The sequence below is a fragment of the Micromys minutus genome (assembly GCF_963924665.1).
Source record: "Micromys minutus genome assembly, chromosome: 6".
Lineage (NCBI taxonomy): Eukaryota > Metazoa > Chordata > Mammalia > Rodentia > Muridae > Micromys > Micromys minutus.
Window position 1 is genome coordinate 70,931,037 of NC_137975.1, and position 12,512 is coordinate 70,943,548.

Consider the following 12,512-nt stretch of genomic DNA (forward strand, 5'->3'; position numbering starts at 1 on the left):
GTGAAGACAGAGCAGCTAGCCCTGGGCGATCCAGATTCACAGATTGTCTTGGCTGCTGTTTCCTCAAAAGTTGTATCCAGGACAGCCTCAAGGTGGCTACATCAAGGTGGCCCAGCCACACAGATGGCTTCAGCTAGGCCTGCACCTCCTGGACAGCCAATCAAGCACCAGTTCTCACAGGACATGGCCAGCATCCCAATGTTCTTAGGATCCCCAGAGAAGATGCCTTCACTCCCAGACAGTAGAGAACATTCTAAATAACACAACACCCTCATTCCCAAGATGTGGAGAGTCCGGGGCTGGTTATTGGCCATTCTCTGGGTTGTTTTTTATCATTTAAGGAGGTCGGTTGCAAGTTGTTATTGGCCACGCTCAGGGAAAAAAAGAAGAAAAGGGGGTGAGATTCAGGAATCTTCTCTTTTCGTCTCTCCTCCCTCTATCCTTTCTTACCTATCATTAGGAGGTGGAGGCAGGGGGGAAAAGGGTGAAAGCAACAAGAAAGCTGGATTTTTACGTTTTCTTTCAGACTAAGAAAACAATGGTAAGTCTCAAATATTTTAGATTTGTATGGATTTTTTTTGTATAATGATAGAAATTTCAGGTTATATTTGCTGCAAAATACTGTATATATGATTCAACTCTTGTTTAAGGTATATGCAACTCATTCAGAAATTTATTGTACAGTTCTTGTCTTATAAAAGTTACTATTGGAAACTGTTAGGTAATTAAGAAATACAAGCTGGTGGTCAGCCACCTGTAAATAATCACTTTCTGTATTGTGTTCAGAACTAAACTTGTAGCTGTGCCAGGTATTAACAGAGTTGGTTGCAGGAATGGGTTTCATTTACCCTCCTCTATATGTTTTAAAAGTTAAGCAAAGTCAGGCAAGTTTGTTTAATTAAATATACTTTAGATAGCAGGTCCTCAAACACTTCAAGGATCTGCATAAATGGCATTTAAGATGTTATGTTAATGAAAGGTTTGTCTGACAGAGACACACATCAACTCCTGCCAGCACCCCCAATCTCCTCCAAAAAAGATGATGCTCACAGAAGACCCTCCACCTGGAGTTGGCTTCAAATGTGGCAAAGCTGCCCACTGGGTTATAAGCTGTTCTTTACCTTGACTGCTAGCAGCAAGCTGTCCTCAGTGCAGGAACAGGACCCCGGGAACTTGATTCCCCCACTTTGCTTAGACAGAGGAGGGCAGTCCTGCCCAAGTTCCCACTTCACAAAAATGTCTAGCAGATCTTCTGGGCCTGGCAGCTGAAGGCTGATTCCCCCACTGACACAAAGGCAACCTGGGTGACTGTCCAGGAAGCCATTAAGTCTCTATCTTTTTCTTTTTCTTTCTTTCTTTTTTTTTTTTTAAAGAGTAGGAAACTGATTGCTCTGTGCTTCCTGTTTACTTGGGTAGAATGAATGTAATCCTCAGGTTACTGACAGAGTTGATGACAGATAGTTAGAGTTTTACGGTTTTTCATGCTACCAGATTAAAAAAAAAGAAAACTCACAAAAGAAATGTTACGTTTACAAAGGTTAAAAGATGACAGAGCTTCAGTTGTAAGGATCTAGACAGTTTTAGGGTTTGAGGTGTTTTAAGGTTGGGAATGCAAGTTGTTAAGGTTGGAGGATGTGGAAGCTCCAGTGGTGACAAAGTGACATAAGCTGCACAGAGGCACTGAAACACTCCAGGTCGACACTGAGACACCGTCTCCAAAGCTGCCAAGTACAGATGGACTAACACTGTAAATATAGCTCTTACCTTGATAGTTCTCCTAGTTATTCTTATTGTATATGATTTACTGTTGCTAGAGATCAATCCATTTCCTGAACTAAAAGTGGGGTGATGTTGGGGTTACCACAAATATTGTATCTCCTGGCTATGAAACGAGTTTCTGGTCATTTTAATTGCTATTTGTATCTGGCAACACCCGGTTAGGAGGATGTATGAAAGTCACTTCCTCGCCTGCCTTTAAAAGAAAGCTGCCTGGGGGAAGGTGCCTTTTTTCATAATAAAGATCTGGCAGTCTGAGTTAGGGCGTGAAGGTCAGGCAGAACTTCTGGTCAGGTGCAGAGGCCAACAGAGATGCAGGTGGAGGGAGGAGGCAGAAGCGAGATGGGGCAGAGTTGCAAAGAACCAAGTGGAGGCATAGAATGGGGGAGAAGTCCAGTTAAATTAGAAGAGAGACTTCCCCAGTAAAAAGCAAACAGCTTTAAACTATATAAATGTTTTCATGTCTTAATTAAACCTCAACCTGGGTTCCATAAAAGGCCCACAATAAATTATGCATCCACGCTTACAGTTAAATTAAAATGAGTCACTTAAAAAGTAACGCAAATTCTAAAAGAAAGCAGGAAAGAGGAAAAGAGACAATTCTAAATTGGTAATGACATTGAATTTAAATGTCATAAGCACAGCAATGAAAAGACAGATGTTCAGGCTCCGTTTGGTTTTAAGACTATATTCTCTGCTAATTGCTGGTGATGGAACCAAATGTTAATAAAAATGATTGACAAGCTTAGCTGGAAAATGTGGAGAAGGAGCTGGAATTTCTCTATCAGAGAAAAGGGGAAATAGAATGCATAGGAGAAGTAGGAGTGAATAGTTCAGATTTTTATATCATTTCATACATGCATATTCATAAAAGACTAGAAAAATACTAATTATAGAGTACAGCCATTGTATTGAAGGAGGGCAGAGTCTAAGCAGTCTTACTCTGTAGTTCAGGCTAGCCTTGAACTCACGGTTTTCTTCCGGCCTTGGGTTCCAAAGTACTGGGATTTCTTGAGTTAACAACCTTACCCAGCTAAAATAGAACAGCATTTAATAACTCATTACCAGTGGTATAAATGTTATTTCTAAGTGCTGTATCTCTGGATATATTTGTATACAGTGCTCACTAAAACATTCCCACTGATATCTGACATGGCCACAGATACACTAGACAGCACTCGGTACAGAAAAACTGAAAATTACACCAGATTGTTCTCAAGGGGAAAAATCCATCATTTTGAAATTCATCCAAAAGATTCTCCAAAACAAGTTCTTACAGGAAACCAATTTATCACAGACTTATGCAATCAAGGGAAAAGGTAGTCAAATAACCTTGGACTTCTCTCTCCTCCCTTTTCCACATAAGTGAAAAGTTATGTCTAAGAAAGACGTCAAGTTGTTCTGTTCAGGACCTCAGGTCCAAGAGACATTATTTTTCATTAGAAGGTAATCAAGTGATTCTTTTTGCAGAAGAATGATAGAAGCCCATGGCATGCAATGGCTTCCAGTTGAGAAACACAAATACAAACTCCATTTAAAGACCGTTTAGGGAAACCTAGCCAAACTAAACCTAGCTAACCAAAGTAAAGAGTAGCTGAAACACCTGTTTCATGACCAAGAATTAAACCCAATCCAGCTCCTGACCACATCAATAAAAACACAACTACAAGCCTGATTGTCTCAGTTCCTACCACAGATGTATTTTGTTTGGCTTTTACTAAGAGTAGAGAGAATCAAAGTTAAGTGAGAAAGGGGGTGTGGAAATATAAAGAGAAATAGAACATGCATCTTTGGTGAACTGATTTTACACACACACACACACACACACACACACACACACACAACTTGAAAATACCAAAAGATCACCAGAGTCAGCAGTTTTGCCACAAGCAAAAATGAATCAGTAAATGGAATGATACATTAATAAGAACTCCCCAAACCGAAACATGAGTAAAAAGAAAAAGAAAATGAAGATAATACACGAGAACTCTTGGACAGTTATAAAGTGAAACAAACACATGATGGCAGTAATAGGAAAATTAAAGAAAGAACCCAGTTGTGGGGGGGGGGGAGTGCAGGGGAAAAATTATAATAGCTAAATATTGTTTAATTAATTATTACAATCTGGAGAAAACAGAATATGATAAATTTCAAAATATTTATGCCTATGCATACTATCTTCATACTGTAGAAAATACAAAACATGATAAAATCCAAAATAACTTACCTACGGAATAGGATAAGGACTGCACCACTATTCCCTTGACACTACGCCAACAAGAAAGGAGAGACCAAAGTTCTTAAAATTATACACCTACCTAGAATCCTGGATCTGGTGGGATTCAAAAGGCATCAAAAGTAAAAGACAAATAAAAACATTCTCTGACAACGTGTCTCATCAGTAGATCAGACTTGGCAGGAATGTTTGAAGAACTCTTAGCGGGTGAAGGCAAACAATGTCTTAGAGATTTAAGTACATCTACGTTGTGAAGGAGAGGGCATGAGAGAGTAAGGGAAGGTATAATAACAGGATCCATGAGACCCCTCTTCTGCTTTTCAGGTTCTCAACTCAATGTCAGTACTCAGTACAGTGCTCTTATGCTGGAGGTGTAAATATGCTGATAGAAGTGTCAGACTGAACGCACTGGGAACTGTCTGACATCTAAACTACCCATCAAAAAATATAGCATCATTTCAAGGCTTGAGAATGACTTGTCACTTGCTGCTCTTACATAGGACCAGGGTTCAGTTCCCAGCACCGGCATGTTACGTCACAAATCCAGCATAAGTCTATAAATCCAGAACCAGAAGATCTGATGCCCTGTTGTGGCCTTCACTGGCACCAGGCACACAGGCTGTGCACAAACAGACATGGAAGCAAAATTCTCATATACATAAATTACAAATAAAATTAAATTTAAAAGAATGGGCACAGTGTTATTACAAAGTGGACATAGTTCAGCTACCCATAGAGACTTCTGACTTTAAGGTAGTCACTAGAATGTGCTTGGCAGAGAGTATTTAAAATGTACATTAGTCAGTTTCAATTTCTGTGAGAAAACACAGTGATTGGGTGGATTTAACAGCAGAAATATGTTTTCTTATAGGGTTAGAAGCTCTTAAAGAAGTTCAAGATATAGATGCCAGAACATTTGGTTTCTTCTGAGGTCTTTTTTTTTCTGGCTTGGCTCAGGGAGTTATACACTTTTCTTATGGACTTGCAGGTCATACTTCCCATGGTGAGTCTTGTGGGGGTGAGGTAGGGAGGAGCAACTAGTCATGTCTCATCAAATCAGAACAGTGTTTTCTACAGAAAGCCGTGACATATGTTCCCATGTAGACTGACATTTATGATATCACTTAACATGAAAAGCTTTCTTAAAGGCCCTGTCACCATATACACTTAAGCTTTTGAGGTGAGAAATATTTGTTTCTCACAATATGCTAAGAGAAGAAAGAAAAAACCTTGAAATGCTCATTGTAAGTTAAAGAAGTCAGAAAAAGAGGCACAAAAGGGAAAGAAGCTAAGAAAACTTACAAAGAATTTTAAAAATTAGATATGATATGCATTCATCGGTTTATCTATAATTATTTTATAATAATGCAAATGGTGGTAATGTGACATTAAGTTGGACTATATTAAAATATTTTTCTATAAAATATGTTACTGTCAAAACCTTCATACAGATACAGAGAAAATATTCATAAGTCACATTTATGAAAGGGACCTAGGTTTAAATTATACAGAAAAATTCAGAAAGGTTAATAAGAAGAAAACAGAAGCTTGGGATACAAGCTAAAGTGACAGACACAATTCAGAAAGAGGAGCAGTTGGCAAGTGAGCTCCGTGGAGATGGCAGAACCATCTTGCTTGGCTGCACTGGGTACACTCTTGTGAGGAGCAAACCCAGAGACTGAGTCTCAGAATTGCCTCTTGATATTTATGTGCTTTCTCATGTTTGTCATTGCCACACTCCTTATTTACTAGGCTTGGTGTGCGTAGATACGGAGAGACCTTCACTGCCTGGTGTGATTACTTCCTGTATGACTGCCTATCAAATTTCCTGAAAACCAACATAAAAAAAAATGAACTCTTATTAATCCATGCTGTTTAGATGACTAATGACTTTACAGAATTCTGGATTTTATTAAAATAATTTTAGAAAGAGTTTAAGGAGATGGTTTTAGTTGTTTTGACAGAAAAAGTAATAAAGTTAAAATCAAGAATTGAATGTGCCCCTTCTTCATAGAATAGTGAGTAAAGGCTACATAAAAAGGAATACAATGAACTTTCCTAGATTGCACAAAGAAGAGAAACAGGCTTAGTGCAAGTCTGTAATCCAGGAAAAACATGCATTCTAGGTCAGGCCCAAGGATGAAGCTACAGGTGTGCACGACAAAGCAAGCAAGGACATGTGAAACTGTTGCTTTGAACTTATAATGATCTTATAGGTTGAAACACTGCCTTGAACTTACTATAGACATCCTCTGTAAATCCCTTGTTTGTGTAACATTTTATCAGTGAGGTAATTTTATAGAGGACTTTTATCTATGAAGGCATAAAGAGGACAGAGAGAAAAAAAAAATAAAGTATGACTATTGGGGATTTGGCTCCATTCACCAAATGAATATATGTATGTATAATATGTGTATATGTGTGTGTGTGTAGATGTCTGTCTGTCTATATGTATGCACATGTATAAGTATGTAGCTACATGCATATGTATATAAGTATGCATATGCACTTGTGAAGCAGATGGTTGGACCTGGCCAAGTGAGTGTATGCGTGTGTGCGTGTGTACATAATTTTCTCTCTTGCTTGTCTTTCTTGCCAGCCTCTTAAGAGTGAAAAAAAGTTCAGAGTTTTCTGCCCAGCATTTTTGTCAGGCCCAGATTGTTAAGTTCTGTTCCGTCAGCTATGTTGTCAATAGCCCACCATTCTCAGCACAGGGGTAGGCCACAATTCCAATTGCCAACGCCGTATTTGCTGCCTCCCTCGGTGAGCTGGATGCTGGGCAGAGGCACTAAAGACCTTGTGAAATAAATTAGAGCACATCTTTTATTGTTTGAAATATTCAGCATGCCACTGGCTAGACACATTTGATATCTGCTCCTGTAGCTAACGCCAAAAGATCTAAAAGACACACCCTAAAGGCAGACATAGGCATCACTAGTATGGGTGTCAAAAAAGGCTGAGCCACACACACACATCATGGGAGACTCTAGCAAGGGCATTGATGAGGTGTCACTGTGTAGCCACTGGTCAGATGAAGACTGACAAGCAATGCCAATCAAGAAGGATCCTTACTCGGTGACTGTGAAATAGACAGGACTGCTACACTGAAATGCACCCTGCACGTTCCTGGCACAGTGAAAGCCAACTTTACACATGATCCAGGAATTGCGTTCCCAGCTACTTTCGTGGTTAAACTGAAAGCTTGCATCCGTATGGGAGCTCCTGTACATTCTGTGGCAGTCCATTCGTGAAAAATGAAAGAAACTGAAAGTGGCCAAAACATCCTTTAGTAAATTACCTGACGAGCTTCACTGCACCCTTACAACTGAATATTATTCAGCAATAAAAAGCTATGGGACTTCAAAGACACGAGGCCTCATAATGGGTATTGACAAACAGAAGACGTCAGTCTGCAAGGGCCATATGCTGTGTGGTTTCAATGACATCGTTCTAGAAAGACAAACTAAAAGGACAACCAAGAGCTCAGATCTGGCAGGGCATGTTGAACGAAGAGAAGCTTGAAGACGTTCGGGCCTGAGAGTCCACACCGACCTAATCTGCCATAGGATAAGCCATGTAGTGTTACTGTCTCAACGCTTAGAATGTTTAAAATCAAGAGCGAACCCTAATAAAGACTATGAACTTTCATTTAGGTATGGCAATAATATTACAGTATTAATCACAATATATTACAGTAGCACAAGATGGTGACAACGAGGATGCATGTGAGAGCTGTGAAGTAGGTCGCTCGTTTGATAAAAACGCTCTAAAGCACAAAAAGTCTGTTAATTTAGAAAGCTGACATATTCATTATAGAAGATCCAAAAGAAAAAAAAAAAAGAGCAGTAAGTAAAACCTCCAAGGCTCTGGTGATTTCCCTAACAAATCTCAGAAATCATTTGTTCTGGCTGGCTTTGTATCAACTTGACACAAGCTGGAGTTATCACAGAGAAAGGAGCCTCAGTTGAGGAAATGCCTCCATGAGATCCAGCTGTAAGGCATTTTCTCAACTAGCCATCAAGGGGGGAGGGCCCAGCCCATTGTGGGTGGTGCCATCCCTGGCCCAGCCCATTGTGGGTGGAGCCATCCCTGGCCCAGCCCATGTGGGTGGTGCCACCCCTGGGCTGGTAGACCTGGATTCTGTGAGAAAGCAGGCTGAGCAAGCCAGTAAGTGACATCTCTCCATGGCCTCTGCATCAGCTCCTGCTTCCTGACTGCTTGAGTTCTAGTCCTGACTTCCTTTGATGATGAACCAAGACATGAAAGTGTAAGCTGAATAAACCTGTCCTCCAGAACTTGCTTCTTGGTCATGATGATTTTTTCAGGAATAGAAACCCTGACTAAGACAGGATTTAGGAAACATTTCGAGTGATTAAAATTCTACCTGTTTCATAAAACCTGGGAGGAAGGACTCTTTTTTTTTGTTGTTGTTTTAAGAGTCCTGCATTATTTTGACACCCAACCAGATGATTACAAAGGAAAGCACATTCTTCAAAAACTAAAGTAATCTGCCATATTATCAAATACAGAAAAACATGTAATTGCTGTAGACAAAGAATAAATTGTTTGCAAAGTGACAACACTCATTAACAATAAGACAGACTTAATCCCCAACAGTGCAAAGTAAAGATATAAGCATTAACAACAAGAAAGACAATTTGCCTTAAGCTACGTAGTACACGGAAATTTCCTTAACCTGAGGAAGCACAATAATTAATGTTGCTCCTAGCATTACAGAGACTTAACCTTGTGCTTTAAGAAACAGTGTGCCACTACTGGACAACATCAGCTCCTAGTCAGCACCATGCAGACATGTCAGCTTGTTTATGAACAAAAACGGAAGGAAATTGAGGCACACAGATGGGAAGTGGGTGTTGTGTATCTCCCAACACAGATGGCAGGCACTATCAAGGACTCTAAGTCCTTCTTAGAGAATATGACAATCAATGTCCAGAGACATTGATGGTAGTTTCACTTTAGCTTGGGAGGGATCCTCCAGACATCTAAGGGCCAAGAGTGATGGTAAGCATTTGGCAGTCGAGCAGGGGATGAGCTGCCCACCCTATACCTGCCAAAAAAAAAAAAATCCCCTAACCCAAATACACATTGTGCTAATGTTACAGTACAGGGTTCTATAACAATATACCTGATATTGTGTCAAGACTTTCATTATGAGTGACCAAATGGATGAATGAACTGGTGAGTGAGTGAGTGAGTGAGTGAATGAACGAATGATGTTGTGTAGAACCTCCATTCTCACTCTGGAGAATTGTCTCTCCTGTGTGATATAATGGGATGGGATTTTAAATGACCGGCACTTAGTACTGTGGCTTGGGACAGCAACTCAGTGTCTTACCTACAAGTGAGAGCCTGGTCGCTGTCCCCAGTACTGAAAAACAAACAACCAAATAAAAACTAATACTCAGAGTACCTGGCCCTCCGGGTATGCTTTCTCATCTTTCTTCTGATTTCTATGAGTTAAGTCGACCCAGTACCATATCTTATTTAAGTCACACTGGTGATCTGGCTCACCCAGAGCTCTGTGCCAAGTCAGTGCAGACATGAATTGGTCGGCCTGTCTCCTTGGATACTTTAAGGCATCCTTGGATCCTGACAGTGCTGAGACAGACACCAGCAAAGTCACAGGTTAAATAATGCTTCGTCAATTCTCCAGCTAGAGATTCCTTGTATTACCGAGAAAGTGATGAGCCGGTACTCAGATCCTACCGTCCAAGTTCTTACTTTTGTACTTTGCTTCCTACCTTTCTCTTCCTCACAGACTTCTGGATGCAGTAATGCTAGCGTCCTTTGTACATTCATGCTTTTCATGATTTTAAAATCAGGGAATAATATGTCAATGAACGCAGAAACCTTACTCGCATCATCCTCAACATCACAGTAATCAGACATGTGCTGTCGGTCCATGTACTCTTGCAAACTGTTGAAACCCAAAGTATAATCCAAGAGTTATGTCTGAATTTTTATGTTAATAAATGGCTTAGAATTTAATAACATAACACAACACTCTTTTTCTGCTCACCCATCATCACCCTGAAAGTAGCTCCCACGGTTTCCAAAGCCCTTTGGCATCCACTGAGTTCCATTTTGTTTCGCTCTATCCTGCTCTAAAACTTGAAACTAAAGGACATCAGAACCTCGCACAGGAGTAGAACATTTGAGTAGTATGCACAAGGCTCTGTGTTCTGGGCCCAGCAATACATCAGCAAAACAAAGTCCAAAGTTATCTGCTAACTAAAAAATATGCAGTAACCAGAAAATACAAGGAAACCGCAGAGTTTATATAGAAAGACGGGATGTCCTGAGCACCCCAGACAATGCAGTAACACTGGCACACAGAGCCACGGCAGACCTAGCCTCAAAGCCTTCAGGCTCACATATCCAGGAAGCTTCTTCCTCACCAAACTCCTCCAGGTGTGCCCTGTGAGACTTGTGTATCAAACCCTGGCTCCTAGTCTTTGGTAAAGTAAAAGTCACACGCAGTGTTACACAAAGCCAGCATTCTGAACACTGCTTGCTCGTTTTGAAATATTTAAGAATGGACTACTAAAATGCATATTCATTTTGTCACCAGCAATTTTATACAAGTAAATGCCCTGAGTAAATCGGAGAACCCGGGAGACGAAAGGAAATGGTTGGTGTTGGGGAACGGACAGGGCTGGCTGTGGCAGTGCCTGGTTCTGATACACTCCTTAAGCCTGAAAAAATGAGGTCTGATTGGGTGTCAGGTTTAGAAAAGTCAACAAGGAAGTTACGCCCTTTCTAAGTTTCTTGTCATAAACATTCAAGGTTGTGCCCCATTTTCTGGGTATATAATAGTCTAGATTGACTAGAAGGAAAGTTGTACCTATAGAAAAGCATTAGGATTTGAGACATCTGGGCATCATATGCCAGCACCTAGTGACACATTATACATTATATGTGAGAAAGGGCTTGTCTTAGCTACCTGTCCCGTTTCTTCTTAATCAGCACAGGTGCAAACCTAACGTGAGGCTCTTCCACAGCACCAGGTTCTTCTTCTTCTACATCGGTCTGAGGGGGAGTTTCTTCCTGAATAACCTCTGAGTCATCTCCTTGAGATATAATGAACACACAGCTTAGGCGGGTTGTCATAGAAAATACAAACTCTTCAAAGTCAGGCTACAAAAGAAAAGGAGACACGTTCCCTCAGGCTCCAGGTGCAGTTGCATCACAATAGCAGCCACTGAGAAAAACAAACAAACGCATGAAGATCTTTTCATTGTGTGGTTGTCGGCAATATTATGCAGTCCGTCTAAACCTTCTCCTTGCAGAGACATTTTGCACAGTAGACATTTTTACAGCTTGTACAAAGTGATTGTAAATGCAGTGTAGCACAACAACTTTCTAACACCAGGATGTTGCCAGTTCATCTAAAAAGTTGGTGGTGTACACTGTTGTCAGCAGCCTACATACTCTTGGATGTGAGGTCTTGCACTACACTGTGGCTCAGGGGCCCCAAACTTAAAGAAATCTGACTGTCTCCCAGCTATTCTCGAGGCTAATAGGTCCTCAACTAAAGGTGGGACTTTGTGCCCACCTCCTATCTTTATGCTGAAACTTTGGCTTCAGCTTGAGCAGGTCTTATGTATGATGTCACCATCAAACTTAATGGCCTTTTGTTTTCTCTTTCTTTCTTCTTCCTTTTTTTTCTTTTATTTTATTATTACTTTTTTGTCTTAAAAAAACCCACAAAATTAGGTGGGTAGGGAAACAGAGACAAATCTGGAAGGAGTTTGGAGAAAGGGAGGAGATGATTAAATATATTATACAAAACCCTAAAAAAAGTAACACACAGACACTCAGAGGAAGGAGAGCCAGAGACATCCAGAGACAGAAAGATGGACACAGAGAGGTTTTTTGTTTTGTTTTGTTTTGTTTGCTTTTTGGTTTTGCTTTGGTTTGGTTTATTTTGGTGCGTAATCCTAAAGTTTCTAATTCAGTAATTGTCACAGTTAGATCTGATATGTCTCTCAGTGGCCATGTACTAAATAAAGGCTTGGTCGCCAGCATGTGACTGCCACTGAAAGCAATGGAACACTAAAGTGGAAGGCTGTACTACCACTGGGTATTACCGTGAAACAGTTATCAGGACCCTGACATCTCCTCTCTACCACTTTTTGTTTCATGGCTTCAGGAAGCAATCAGCTTCCGTTCACCATGATCTCCTGAATGTGAGGTTTTGTCTCAACACAGACACCAAGGTTATGGCTCCAGGCGACTATGGAATAAAATGTCTCAGATCATGAACCAAAATGAAACTCTACTCCTTTACAGTTGAACACAACAATTTCTGGTAACATGACTAGGGGGGCATTTCATAAGATTATACACATATTGATGACACAACTGGCAAAATTCTATACACACACACACAAACACAGAGAGAGAGAGCACTGGAAATGTGCATGGTGTAAATAAGACTCTGTTTCTAAATTTTTAAATGTGATTTAGTTTGAATGAA

The 12,512-nt window shown here is 40.4% G+C and overlaps 1 protein-coding gene across 1 annotated transcript in view; it reads right to left on the reverse strand.

Moving 5' to 3' along the window:
- Window positions 1–12,512, reverse strand: part of NME8 (NME/NM23 family member 8) — a gene marked incomplete at both ends in the record, with an annotated part of 41,544 nt that overhangs the window by 18,340 nt on the left and 10,692 nt on the right. The window contains 2 exons of the mRNA XM_080918510.1: window positions 9,775–9,950; window positions 10,977–11,170. Coding sequence (XP_080774636.1) covers window positions 9,775–9,950; window positions 10,977–11,170 — 370 coding nt within the window. The remainder of the gene's footprint in view (window positions 1–9,774; window positions 9,951–10,976; window positions 11,171–12,512) is intronic.